Below are 14,410 nucleotides of genomic sequence, written 5' to 3'. Positions count from 1 at the left end.
ACAGAAGTAATAACAACAGCAGCTACCAGCACCTGCCAGGTGTGGTGCTAAGTCTGATATGTTTATCTCATTAAATCCTCCCAGTGACCCCAGCAGACACGAGTGTGATTATCCCCATTTTACAGATAAGAAAACTGAGGCTTAGAGAGGTAACAGGACTTGTCACACAGCTAACAACTGGCCACGTTGGTATTCACCACCAGGCCAGAAGGGCTCCATAAAAACAAGGAGCTGGCTGCAGAAAGAGTACAATGAAGGACATACCAAGCCCAGAGAATAGTGAGTGCCAGACCTGAGCAGGGTAACACTGGGAGGGACTGGTGGGTGGAGCAGAGGGGAAGCAGCAGGGGTCAGGGCTCTCTGGAGAGGTAGGCTGGGACCAGCTCATGATAAACCTTTTTAGAGGCCCTGGGATAAAGGTGTCCTCCAGCTTCTACTATTAGAACCTTCATGTTATAGATGGGGAAATTGAGGCCCGGAAAAGGAAGTAACTTGCTCAGAGGCCACATGTTTTTGGTTCCAGGGTGGCCAGTCTCCAGGTTGGCCCCCAGTGATCTTCTCCAATATCCTAACATTCATGCCCTTATATAAGCCCCTTCCACAATGAACAGGGCTGACCCAAGAGACTAAGATTGCAGAAATAACACAATGTGATTTCTGAGCCCAGATCAGTAAAGACATTACAGCTTCTGCCTTGCTGTCTTAGGATCATCTGCTCCAGGGGGAAGCCAGCCACCATGTCAGGAGGACACTCAAGCAGTCTCCTGGCATGTCCCTGTACAGAAGAACAACTGTGGCCTTCTGCCAACAGCTGGTGTTCATTTCCATCCTTATGAGCAAGTCATCTTGGAAGGGATCTTGCAGCCCCAGGTGAGCTTTCAGATGGATTACATCCCTGGCTGACACCATGACTATGATCTCATTAAGAGGCCCTTAGCTAGAACCACACAAACAGGTCATTCTCAAATTCCTGACCCATAGAAACTGTGATTATTATTGCTATAAACCACTAAATGTTGGGATAGTTTGTTAAACAGCTTGGATAACTAATATAAGCACTTCTTAAATTCTTTACATGAGTTAACTCTCTTAATCCTTACAATGAACCACCCTTGAACTAGGTATAATCATCATCTCGATTAAATACATAAGTAAACAGAGGCACCAAGCACTTCAGTATCTTGCCCAAAGACCTTGCCCAGTAAATGGAAAATGAGGATTTGTATAGGGAAATCTGGAGTCTAGATTCCCCACCACCGCACTACAGCTGCCAGTGCAGCTGCAGGAGCACTTCATTTGTTCACTCATTCAACATATACTTAGCATCGTCCAGCCAGACACTGTTTCAGGTCCTAGGAGAACAAGACAAAGCCTCTGCCTCTATGGCACCCACATTCTAGAATGAGACACAACTTAAAAAACAAGGAAACGGTAAAATCAGATGACTTCAGATGGTGGCAGTTGCTTTGAAGGAATAAGCAAGGTTACTGGTCAAAGAGAGATGGGGACACTTCTTCAGACAGGATGGCTCCAGAGGTCTGTCTCTCTGAGGTGACATCTAAGCAGAGACCTGACAGGAGGAGGAAGAGGCTGTCATGTGAAGACAGACAAACATAGTCCAGGCAAAGAGAACAAGTGATGCAAAGGCCCTGAGGCACAAAGGACCTTGATATGTTGGAAGGATGGGAAGGCAGCCAGTGCAGCTGCAGCTCACAGGTTAAAGGAGGGTCATAAGTGATCAAAGGAGGGATCAGTGGTCAAATCACCAAGGCTTGTTGGCTGTCAAAGAACAGCCTGGAATTTATTCTCAGAGCAGTGGGAAGGCACTGGTAAGTTTTAATTAAGAAGGGAAACAGTGTGATGTGTTGTATCGTTTAGGACGACACACATACCCATTCCGTAAAGGAGACCCCTCCTTTGTCTCTAGTTGCCTCCCCCAACTGTCCTCCCATGACGCACATACAGTGGGCGCCCCTGTTTACAAAGTGCTACAAAGTTACAAACACGGTTCCTTCTGAGCCTCCCAGCTATGCTGGTGGGTACAAGGTTATAAAATATCATCTGTTCGAGAAACGGGGGAGATCTTTTGATCAGAAGGGCCAGTTATATATATCTTCATAAAAAGATGCTTAGAGAGTCCCCTTAAACACCCAGCAAAGATTTAAAAACGAAGAATTTCACCCTCTGTATGGGAAACCAGAGTTGGCATCTTAAATGTGATGGATTGTGCTAAAATAAGAGGGAGAAAAGTAGAACCAACTAGAAAAATGCTTGAATGGCTATTATTGAAAGACTGGAGTTAAGCTAACGCCAGTAGTATCAATTATGAGCCAGAAAATAATTAGCATCAAGCCTGGTCTGACTTCTGTTTTCTGATTCCAGCAAGTTCCCAGGATCTGTGATCCTTCTAGATGTTTGATTTTTTTCCCTCCTCCTCCTAGATGTTGAGAACAATACAATCAGAAGGCCCCCATGCCCAAATCTACCTCATGCTTTACTGCAAACCCTTGTAACAAAGCCACTGTCTTCAAATTGAGATAGAGAAAACACAGATAAAACTCACAGCAGGGTCTTGCGTCTCGAGGGCAAATATAAGATTAAAATGCTACAAAGAAGTCTGCTTGGGTGCTGGCAACTTTTCTGCCTTTACTGGGTGGCAGTAATACCTATGTGTGTAAAAATTCATAAAGCTATAAATAAATACCCAAAGAAAAAGATTCTAATACTAGGCTGGCTACCCTTTATCATGTCTTTCTATGTACCAGGCACCATGCAAGGCACTTCACACATTTTCCTCTCAACTAATCGCAACGTCCTGTTCCCATTTCACTACCGAAGAATCCGATTCTCAGGGAAGGCAAGCCACTTAACCAAAGATCACATAGCAATAAACAGCCGAGGCAAGATTCGGTGCCAAGCCCATCAAATTGTAAAGCCTGACATATTGGGAAGGCAGGACCAGCATGTTAGGGCTGGCGAGGATCTCACAATCTTTTCCTATAACAGATAAAGTTCTTTAGAGCCTGGCCCCGGATCCCTCGGGCAGTGATGAGAACGCAAACCCACTGCCCCCGGGTCTCCCACTCTGGTGCTACTTTCGGTAGGGCTGCGCCGTCTGGACCGACTGTGGATGGGCTGGAATAAGCCCCACACTCCCGAGTGTGGGAGAGCAAGAGTAAGAAAGGTCTGCTTTCCGCCGAAGCCGGGCAGGTGGGGAGCAGGCTGAAGACCGGTCTCCGCCGCCTACCTTGATGGAAGAGGGGCTGCCTGCTGGGCTCGCCCGGCGGGAGCGCACTGGCGTTGGACCCGCTCATAGCTGCGCCCCGCGCCCGCGAGAGGCCGCCGCGCACCCGCTCCGGCGCCACCTCCCAGCCTTCGCTCCCGGAGCCAGGATTCCAGGTTCCGGCGCGGACGTCACAGAGGCCGGGGCGGGGCGCGCAGCCGGCCCTGCCCACGCCCGCAGCCCGCAGGACCCACGAGGGGCGCTGAGGGCGGCGAGGGCGGCGAGGGCGGCAGGGGGCCGTGGGTCCCCAGGGAGCCGGGATGCGGGGCGCGCCTGGAGAGACTCGGGAAGGCGCCATCCCTCTGCCTAGCTAAGCGCCGACCTCCCAGAAATCTTGCTAGAGTTTAGAAAGTAACAAAAATAACCAAGATGCCGAACAAGTGTCTCTAGTAAGTTACCATTTGAGTACAAAAAGAAAAAAAAAGGCATGTTTGTAAATGCAAGATATCTGTCCTTCCAGTGGGGAGCTGGGAGTTGAATGAGAAAGGTGCGGGGGAGTTTCACTCTGTTATGTGTTTATCTTACAAATTTTGCACCATATCCACGGCTCATTGCAATGCGTCTATCCACACACAAGTTTACACTAAAAAGTAGTAGCCACTTATAAATAAATGTCAAATGATTAAAACATGTAATTCTATATACATTTGTGTGTAAATTAACTGCCAGATTGAATAAATAAATGCGGAGGTATAGATAAATCTCCTGTGCAAAAGAATTCCAAATACTTTATATAGGTACTTCAAGTGGGTGTAGCCTGACTTCCTGCTCTGAGCGTGGGCTGTGAGTAGTGACTTCCTTCCAGAGAACAGCGGGGGCCTCGGGTGGCGGGGGCCTCGGGTGGCGGGGGCGGGGGATGAGCAGATGACTTCACCTGGATAATACCTGGCAAATACTTCATCAGACAGATGATCAGGGTCAGGGTGCACAGGATAACTCGTGTTGATGGTGTGCACCCTTGATATGCTGTGACCAGAATGACGCTGTAACTGTGGGTTTTTTTCCCCCAAAACCCGTAACCTCAGTCTAATCATATGAAAACACTAAACACCAACGGAGCAACATTCTGCAGGATACCTGATCGGTATTCTGAAAAATTGTCACGTTCATCAAAAACAAGGTAAGTCAACAGGAGCCTGAGGAGACATGCATAATGTAATGCGGTGCCGGAATGGGAATGTGGGACCGAAAACAGTAATAAGTAAGCAAGTCTGAGCAAAGCAGAACCTTCAGATAATAATGTGTCAGTATTGTTTCATCCACTATGAGAAATATACCTTATCAATATAAGATCATAATAAACAGAGAAAAGGTATCTGCTGTGTGTAGAAACTCTCTGTACTGTTCTCAAAAATTTTCTTTAAGTCTAAAACTATTCCAAAATAGGAAGTTTTTTTAAAAAAAATAATTTCCTGGCACAAAATAAATGCTATTTTTGTTGTGCTCCTGGGTGGAGTCATTAGATTTCAAGCTAGTTTCCAGTCATTCCCTGAGTGAGTTGCCTCAACTCTGAGCCTCTATTTTCTCACTTGTAACCTGGGGGTCTGGGCTGTGGTGAGAATAATCTGTTGAAGTGCTTGGCAGAGCATAAGGGCGAGGGGAGCCTAATCTTGAATGCCAACACCACACTTACACAAAAGAAAACCTAAACAAAGCCATAAAAAAAAAGTAAAATCATGGAAGTACTAAAAAAAAAAAGTACTTTTTTGTTTATAAGTATCACAGAGAGGAAGGCTTTATTAAGTTTGACCCAAATTCAGAAGCCAAACAAATATGATAAATTCAACTACATAAAAATTTTAAATTCTGCAACATAAGCAATGACATTTATACAAGGATATTCCTTGCAAATTTGTTTGTAATAGCAAAGACCGGAAGCATCCTAAGTCTCCATATGGAAGAGGCTGGTTAAACAAGTTTTGACACAGACATCCATCTATTAATGTAGACAATGTAGACATTGAAAGTTCTACATATAAATGTCTATAATTAATTGTAAAAAGCTAAAGTGCAGAAGGAATGTATTAAGTAAGCTACCATTTGGGTAAAGAAAGAATAATATATATATATATATATATATATATATATGTTTGTAAATGCATGGTGTATCTCAGGACAAGGGTGGGGGACTATTTACTGATTATCCTTTTTTTTTACTGCATAGATGTATTACCTATGTACGGATTTTTTAAAATTACCATTAAGGTCTGTGGCACAGAGGAGTGTTGACGAAAGATGGCTATTTTCTATTGTAAAACTGCAATTTCCTCATTAGAGGCCACCTCTCATTCCCAGCTCAAGTATCTGGAAGGGGATGGATGTGTTACTATGAGTCCAGGCTTGTGACACTCACTGCCCGACAGGCCAGCAAGTGGGGAGACAAGATATTGGGGCAAGGAAAGTGACTATTCAGAAAGCCAGCTGACCAGGAAGATGGCAGACTCATGTCCTAAAGCGCCATCTTAACTCAGGGTTGTTTGCAGGCTTTTATGTCAGGGGAAGGGCAAGCAGGATGGGGAGCAAGTTGGGAGGTGACTGAAGGCTGCAGACACCTGGGCGCCATGGAGGGTCCAGCAGAGAGCTGAGAAGCTCCATGTCCTTGCTTAGATGACTCACGCCCACTTAGGTTTGGTCACAATGCTCTTAAAGCTCCCTGACTGAGAGTTGTCATATGCGCACATACTTCGCTACCTCCTGGAGGAGGCAAGCTTTGGGTCAGGAGCTATTTGCAGAAATCTCAAACTGAAGCAAAATTCCTTTTGATGATCAACAAGTCTACAAGCAGGCTGCAGAGTTGAGCAGAAGCCCTCTTCCTCTTTTTTCCCCTTTTGGCCCAAAGGTTAAGGCAGCAAGGAGACAAATACAGTGTGAATGCAGAGATGCCACTTTTTCACTTGGTTACAGGGGAACCCATTTTTCCATACCAATGGCAGACAGAATGGGGTGATGGCACATGGTGACTGGACAGTGACCCTAGGGAGGAGCTCAGAACTCCAGGGGCTCATCTCCCTCCTGCCGGTCTCACCCGGCCCCTGGCTTGCCACTGTGCCCCCATTGGCCTTCTCACTTCTAGCACTTCATTTTTACTACTTGTTTTGTCTAAAAGAGGGGTAGAGTGGAATTGCTCCTCTCCCCTCCTCCCCTACAGTCCCCAGAGAATCACCTAACCCCAGCACTACCACCTCCACCAAGGCAAGGGCCTCTTCCTACCTGTTTTGCTGCCCTGTCCACCCAGCAGTCAGAGCCAACTTCTCCAAAAGGAAATTGATCTTGTCATTTTCCTGCTTAAACACTCCCTCATCTAATGATTTCCTCTTGCCACTTAGAATACACATTCACTCTCCTTATCATGTGTGGACCAGGCTTTGCAGGATCCCCCCAAACCCATCTCCTATCCACACCACTGTCGCTGGCTTCTGGATCGCACCTAGCATGCTCCTGCCTGCAAGCTTCTCCCTGGAACTACACATGTGCCCCTGATTTGGTCTGTTTCTCCCATCTGTTAAAAAACAAAATTCATCCAGGTAAATTTAAATATCTAATTGGCTTGGTTAAGTGATTCATGAATCGGACAGCATCCCCTTTAGCAAGCAGAGAGATGCTCCTGGGAACTGTACAAAAAATGGTAAGTTTTTATAGACAGGAACTGGGGGAGCTATAGCAAAAGAAAAGGGATTGTTTCAGGTAAAGTCACTTTCTCTTAGGGAGAAGAGCAGGGGGCCTTATAATGCAGATTACCCCATATTCTTTTCAGGAAGATGGAGAATATTCATGTGCCAGATTATTTTAACAATGATGCTAACCAGAAAATTCATGACTGACTACACTTCTGGGAAAGGTTGAAACTGTAATTGGGTTTCAGTATTGGGCCCTTGTTTGGTGACTTGGCCTAGCAGAAGTGACCCTATGTTGGGCCTGTGTCTTTTAACACTTCACATGGCAAAATATGGCCGCATTGCAGCCCCAAGTTTACATAAACCCTTAAGACTAAGAAGGGGTCTCAGTTGCAATTCCCAAATCTGGGAGGGAAAACCTGATATACTTGACTTAAATCAAAAGTATATTCCCTGTCCCATCCACCATGTTCTTAATGCAGGTTGTCCCGGTACAAAGAGGGCTCCTGGAACATCCTACAGCCCCCACCAACTGTCATTCCACAAGCTGTCTTCAACAGAAATGCTTTGTAAACTGCAAATCTCTAAATAAATGTTAATATAGTAGCTGTCAGACTGTCACTCTGATTGGCTGCATGAACTTCTTTATATGAAATTGATTGAGGGTTGTAAAAGGGTCTCCAGACTCTGGGTCAGCTCCTGATGAAATTTTCTCTGTAAACATGAAAAATAGTAGAATGAGAGAGAGGGAATCTCTTTCTGGTATAAATTGCTGCATAGTGTATAAATTGCTTCATGGCTTGTCTAGAGTCATTTTAAGGGTATTGTTAAGGGTAGATTTTAAGGCAGATTGCAAAGGAACTCAGAAAAGATCAAAACACCTCTGAGGTCAGGAGAGGTCGGCCACTTTTAGTTTTCCAGGCTCCTGGCTGCTAGCAAGGGGCACTTGAAAAGGTTCCCTCCCTGCTGGAGAGAGCTCAGCCGCTTTGTAGAGATCTGAGTGTTTATAGTCCTGCCTCCTCGTACATCCAAACCTGTCACGTCCTTCCCAGGAGACTCAGAGAGACACTACTGGCCCATCTGGAAACACTTCCTTCCCGCATCCCAGATCCCACAACTGCAGCCCTAAACCAGACTTCTCACAAAGTGCAGACCATCCCCCCATCTCCCAGGGACAGTACAGCTTTAACCCCCTCCCTGCCCAAAGCCACATCCAAACAAAGGCTGAGATGGGTATTCCCCAGGGGCTGCTCACAAGCCTAAAAACCAGCTGATAAAGACCTCCAAGGCCAGTGACTCTTCTGTGACTGGGGAGGAAAAACTGCTGTCAGCTTTATTTGCACACACCATCAAGCTGCAGAGTACAGGACCATTGCTACATTAAATTTTTACTACAAACCGCTGCATGATATGTTTTTCTGTGCTTTAGAGTGTGTCAAGTTTTGGCAAAGACCTCTTTCTTGGGAAGGACTGTTTTATTCTGCTGTGTTGTCCTCCTTTTCTATGTTACAATGTCCTATTTGCAGAGAATGGTGATGAAGAGCATGGGCTCTCACCTGGACAGACTGGATTTGAGGTAGAATAGGGACATAGAACAAGCATCATGATTAATTTTTCCTGCCTATGATGAAAAATGCCAAGATATAAATAGTATAGTGGAACAGGAGGGACTCCCTCTTAAGGCTAAGATTCCATTTTAAAAACCAGGGAGTTAGTGAAAGTTTCTGTGATGACTGCCCTTGCACTGTTCACCATGTAAGAACTTATTCACTATGTAAGAACTTGTACACCATGTAAGAACTTGTTCGTTATGCTTCAGAAGATTGGAGACTGTTGAGAATTAGGCTTGGGGTTGATGGAAGATTGTGCATTCAGTCCCCTATACAGAATTTTATTGTTGTTAACAACCATTTGATCAATAAATATGAGAGATGCCCTCTCAAAAAAAAAACAAAAAACCAGGGAGTTAGAAGGTAAGATTAGCCAACAACGGACCCTTTCTTAAGGCAGGGCAAGCAGTCCTAAATGATGTTTCCACCACTTGAGGGAAACCATTACTTGGAGAAGAACAGAATCAATAAATTCCTTGTGTTAAGTTTATCTTACAGAGTATCTAGAGGACTATGGATGATGACATACCTCTCACCAGAGATAGATGACATGAAACCATGTCAGCCTACACTCCCCTGGCCCTTTACTCCATTCTTGAAATCCTTAAAAGCCCAAATCCTCAACCTTTAAATGTGCTTCCTCTCTGAATTCACCCATTCTCCCATCTGAGTGTGTACTGTCTTATCAAATAAACTTCCTTGTTGCATAAGCCTAATGCACTTCATCTCTGAACTCTTTTTCATGATAAGACAAGAACTTGCCCGGCTCCACCTCCAGTGGTAAATGTCTTTTTCACTTTGCTGTTTCATTTAGTTTTCTAGTCTTAAATACAAGTCTCCTTGCTCTCTCTTCTACTTCAGACATGTAGGGAAGGGCTACTGAAATCAGTGATTTGGGTTCACAAGTTCCCGTCACCTGGGTGATTCGGATGGGACTGCAACTGTACAATCATGTTCTTCAGCAACCTGCCCACAAATTCTTTTATTTATTTTTTGCTTTGGGAAGTTCTCAGAACATAATCTCACTCCATCCAGGTGGTCTGTGGCTCCCCCAAATCCTGGGGTGGTAGGGACTTAGTTCCCATGCTGTGCAGATTTAGGTGGACACTGGAGGCAAGATGACCCTGGCTTTAGGAGTTGGCAAGAGATTTTTTCCTATGCTAAGCAGGAGTTCACTGGACTTACCTTCCCTCCCTCTGTTTTTCCTTGCTCTCTGCTGCCTGCCCGGCTGCTGTCATCCACTGTTGCTCTCACTTTAATGAATTCCTTCCTTACCTACACTGGCCAACCAGTTCACGAATTCTTTCTTTCTTTCTTTCTTTTTTTTGTTGCAAACACTGTTTATTTTATTTTATTTTTTCTGTTATCATTAATCTACAATTACATGAAGAACATTATGTTTACTAGGCTCTCCCCTACCCCAAATCCCCCCAACAAACCCCATTACAGTCACTGTCCATCAGTATAGTAAGATGTTGTAGAATCACTACTTGTCTTCTCTGTGTTGCACAGCCCTCCCCATGCCCCCACCCCCCACATTATACATGCTAATCATCATAATACCCCCTTTCTTCTTCCCTGTCCTTATCCCTTCCTACCCTCCCATTCTCCCCAGTCTGTTTCCCTTTGGTAACTGTTAGTCCATTCTTGGGTTCTGTGATTCTGCTGCTGTTTTGTTCCTTCAGTTTTTCTTTTGTTCTTATACTCCACAGATGAGTGAAATCATTTGGTATTTGTCTTTCTCCGCTTTTCTTATTTCACTGAGCATAATACCCTCTAGCTCCATCCATGTTGTTGCAAATTGTAGGATTTGTTTTCTTCTTATGGCTGAATAATATTCCATTGTGTATATGTACCACATCTTCTTTATCCATTCATCTACTGATGGACACTTAGGTTGCTTCCATTTCTTGGCTATTGTAAATAGTGCTGCGATAAACATAGGGGTGCATCTGTCTTTTTCAAACTGGAGTGCTGCATCCTTAGGGTAAATTCCTAGAAGTGGAATTCCTGGGTCAAATGGTAAGTCTATTTTGAGCATTTTGAGGAACCTCCATATTGCTTTCCACAATGGTTGAACTAATTTACATTCCCACCAGCAGTATAGAAGGGTTCCCCTTTCTCCACAACCTCGCCAGCATTTGTTGTTGTTTGTCTTTTGGATGGTAGCCATCCTTACTGGTGTGAGGTGATATCTCATTGTGGTTTTAATTTGCATTTCTCTGATAACTAGAGATGTGGAGCATCTTTTCATGTGTCTGTTGGCCATCTGAATTTCTTCTTTGGAGAACTGTCTGTTCAGCTCCTCTGCCCATTTTTTAATTGGATTATTTGCTTTTTGTTTGTTGAGGTGCATGAGCTCTTTATATATTTTGGATGTCAAGCCTTTCTCAGATCTGTCATTTACGAATATATTCTCCCATACTGTAGGGTACCTTTTTGTTCTATTGATGGTGTCCTTTGCTGTACAGAAGCTTTTCAGCTTGATATAGTCCCACTTGTTCATTTTTGCTTTTGTTTTCCTTGCCCGGGGAGATATGTTCATGAAGAAGTCACTACTGTTTATGTCCAAGAGATTTTTGCCTGTTTTTTTCTAAGAGTTTTATGGTTTCATGACTTACATTCAGGTCTTTGATCCATTTCAAGTTTACTTTTGTGTATGGGGTTAGACAGTGATCCAGTTTCATTCTCCTACATGTAGCTGTCCAGTTTTGCCAGCACCATCTGTTGAAGAGACTGTCATTTCCCCCATTGTATGTCCATGACTCCTTTATCAAATATTAATTGACCATATATGTTTGGGTTAATGTTTGGAGTCTCTAATCTGTTCCACTGGTCTGTGGCTCTGTTCTTGTGCCAGTACCAAATTGTCTTGATTACTATGGCTTTGTAGTAGAGCTTGAAGTTGGGGAGTGAGATCCCCGCCACTTTACTCTTCTTTCTCAGGATTGCTTTGGCTATTCGGGGTCTTTGGTGTTTCCATATGAATTTCTGAACTATTTGTTCCAGTTTGTTGAACAATGTTGGTAATTTGATAGGGATTGCCTCAAATCTGTATATTGCTTTGGGCAGGATGGCCATTTTGACAATATTATTCTTCGTAGCCAAGAGCATGGGATGAGTTTCCATTTGTTAGTGTCCTCTTTAATTTCTCTTAAGAGTGTCATATAGTTTTCAGGGTATAGGTCTTTCACTTCCTTGGTTAGGTTTATTTGTAGGTATTTTACTCATTTTGATGCAATTGTGAATGGAATTGTTTTCCTGATTTCTCTTTCTGCTTGTTCATCGTTAGTGTATAGGAAAGCAACAGATTTCTGTGTGTTAATTTTGTATCCTGCAACTTTGCTGTATTCCAGTATTAGTTCTAGTAGTTTTGGAGTGGAGTCTTTAGGGTTTTTTGTGTATAATATCATGTCATCTGCAAATAGTGACAGTTTAACTTCTTCTTTACCAATCTGGATTCCTTGTATTTCTTTTGTCTAATTGCCGTGGCTAGGACCTCCAGTACTATGTTAAATAACAGTGGGGAGAGTGGGCATCCCTGGCTTGTTCCCAATCTCAGAGGAAAAGCTTTCAGCTTCTCACTGTTCAGTATGATGTTGGCTGTGGGTTTGTCATATATGGCCTTTATTATGTTGAGGTACTTGCCCTTTATACCCATTTTGCTGAGAGTTTTTATCATGAATGGATGTTGAATTTTGTCGAATGCTTTTTCAGCATCTATGGAGATGTTCATGTGGTTTTTGTCCTTCTTTTTGTTAATGTGGTGGATGATGTTGATGCATTTTCAAATGTTGTACCATCTTTGCATCCCAGGGATGAATCCCACTTGGTCGTTGTGTATGATCCTTTTGATATATTTTTGAATTCGACTTGCTAATATTTTTTTGAGTATTTTTGCATCTACGTTCATCAGGGATATTGGTCTGTAGTTTTCTTTTTTGGAGGGGTCTTTGCCTGGTTTTGGTATTAGGGTGATGTTGGCTTCATAGAATGAGTTTGGGAGTATTCCCTCCTCTTCTGTTTTTTTGGAAAACTTTAAGGAGAATGGGTATTACATCTTCTCTGTATGTCTGATAAAATTCCGAGGTAAATCCATCTGGCCCGGGTTTTTTTTCTTGGGTAGTTTTTTGATTACCGCTTCAATTTCTTTGCTGGTAATTGGTTTGTTTAGATTTTGTGTTTCTTCCTTGGTCAGTCTTGGAAGGTTGTATTTTTCTAGGAAGTTGTCCATTTCTTCTAGGTTTTCCAGCTTCTTAGCATATAGGTTTTCATAGTAGTCTCTAATAATTCTTTGTATTTCTGTTGGGTCCATAATCAGAAAAACATTTCTGATTCTATTGATGTGTGTTGATTCTCTTTTTCTCTTAATAAGTCTGGCTAGAGGCTTATCTATTTTGATTATTTTCTCAAAGAAACAGCTCTTGGTTTCATTGATTTTTTTCTATTGTTTTATTCTTCTCAATTTTGTTTATTTCTTCTCTGATCTTTATTATGTCCCTCCTTCTGCTGACTTTAGGCCTCATTTGTTCTTTTTCCAATTTTGATTATTGTGACGCTAGACTATTCATTTGGGTTTGTTCTTCCTTCTTTAAATATGCCTGGATTGCTATATACTTTCCTCTTAAGGCTGCTTTCGCTGCATCCCACAGACGTTGGGGCTTTGTGTTGTTGACATTTATTTCCGTATATTGCTGGATCTCCATTTTAATTTGGTCATTGATTCATTGACTATTTAAAAGTGTGTTGTTAAGCCTCCATGTGTTTGTGAGCCTTTTTGCTTTCTTGATACAATTTATTTCTAGTTTTATACCTTTGTGGTCTGAAAATTTGGTTGGTAGGATTTCAATCTTTTTGAATTTACTGAGGCTCTTTTTGTGGCCTAGTATGTGGTCTATTCTGGAGAATGTTCCATGTGCACTTGAGAAGAATGTGTATCCTGTTGCTTTTGGGTGTAGAGTTCTATAGATGTCTATTAGGTCCATCTGTTCTAGTCTGTTGTTCAGTGCCTCTGTGTCCTTACTTATTTTCTGTCTGGTGGATCTGTCCTTTGGAGTGAATGGTGTGTTGAAGTCTCCTAAAATGAATTGCACTGCAGTCTATTTCCTCCTTTAGTTCTGTTAGTATTTGTTTCACATATGCTGGTGCTCCTGTGTTGGGTGCATATATATTTATAATGGTTATATCCTCTTGTAGGGCTGAGCCCTTTATCATTATATAATGTCCTTCTTTATCTCTTGTTACTTTATTTATTTTGAAGTCTATTTTGTCTGATACTAGTACTGCAAAACCTGCTTTTTTCTCCCTATTGTTTGCATGAAATATCTTTTTCCATCCCTTGACTTTTAGTCTGTGCATGTCTTTGGGTTTGAGGTGAGTCTCTTGTAAGCAGCATATAGATGGGTCTTGTTTTTTTATCCATTCAGTGACTCTATGTCTTTTGATTGGTGCATTCAGTCCATTTACTTTTAGGGTGATTATCGATAGGTATGTACTTATTGCCATTTCAGGCTTTAGATTCGTGGTTACCAAAGGTTCCAGGTTACTTTCGTTAGTATCTAAGAGTCTAACTTAACTCACTTAGTATGCTGTTACAAACACAATCTAAAGGTTCTTTTCTATTTCTCCTCCTTTTTCTTCCTCCTTCATTCTTTATATATTAAGTATCAAATTCTGTACTTTTTCTCTATCCCTTGATTGACTTTGGGGATAGTCAATTTAATTTTGCATTTACCTCACGATCAGCTGCTCCACCCTCCCTACCGTGATTTTACTACCTCTGGTGACAGCTATTCAATGCTAGGAACACTTCCATATATTAGCAGTCCATCCAAAATAGACTGCAGAGATGGTTTGTGGGAGGTAAACTCTCTCAGCTTTTGCTTATCTGGAAATTGTTTAAT

General features: G+C 42.7%; 1 protein-coding gene and 1 long non-coding RNA gene across 6 annotated transcripts in view; one reads left to right on the top strand and one right to left on the bottom strand.

The window, feature by feature from the left end:
- Positions 1-3,951, bottom strand: part of TMC7 (transmembrane channel like 7) — a 63,002-nt gene extending 59,051 nt beyond the window's left edge. For 2 of the 5 annotated variants that reach the window (XM_073215509.1, XM_073215507.1), the window contains exon 1: positions 3,248-3,948. In XM_073215509.1, the coding sequence (XP_073071610.1) occupies positions 3,248-3,581 (334 nt within the window). In that variant the 5' untranslated portion in view covers positions 3,582-3,948. Of the gene's footprint in view, positions 1-3,247 lie in introns of all 5 variants that reach the window. The other 3 variants (XM_073215508.1, XM_073215506.1, XM_017654726.3) reach the window with 3 other exon arrangements.
- LOC140844089 (uncharacterized) overlaps positions 1-14,410 on the top strand; it is a 79,779-nt gene that overhangs the window by 62,148 nt on the left and 3,221 nt on the right. Inside the window, exon 4 of the long non-coding RNA XR_012122300.1 lies at positions 707-870. This is a non-coding gene — a long non-coding RNA (uncharacterized lncRNA). The remainder of the gene's footprint in view (positions 1-706; positions 871-14,410) is intronic.

The sequence above is a fragment of the Manis javanica genome, chromosome 10 (assembly GCF_040802235.1).
Source record: "Manis javanica isolate MJ-LG chromosome 10, MJ_LKY, whole genome shotgun sequence".
In the NCBI taxonomy this organism is placed as follows: domain Eukaryota; kingdom Metazoa; phylum Chordata; class Mammalia; order Pholidota; family Manidae; genus Manis; species Manis javanica.
The sequence above is the reverse complement of the archived record's forward strand: the minus strand, read 5'-3'. Positions and strand labels throughout refer to the sequence as shown.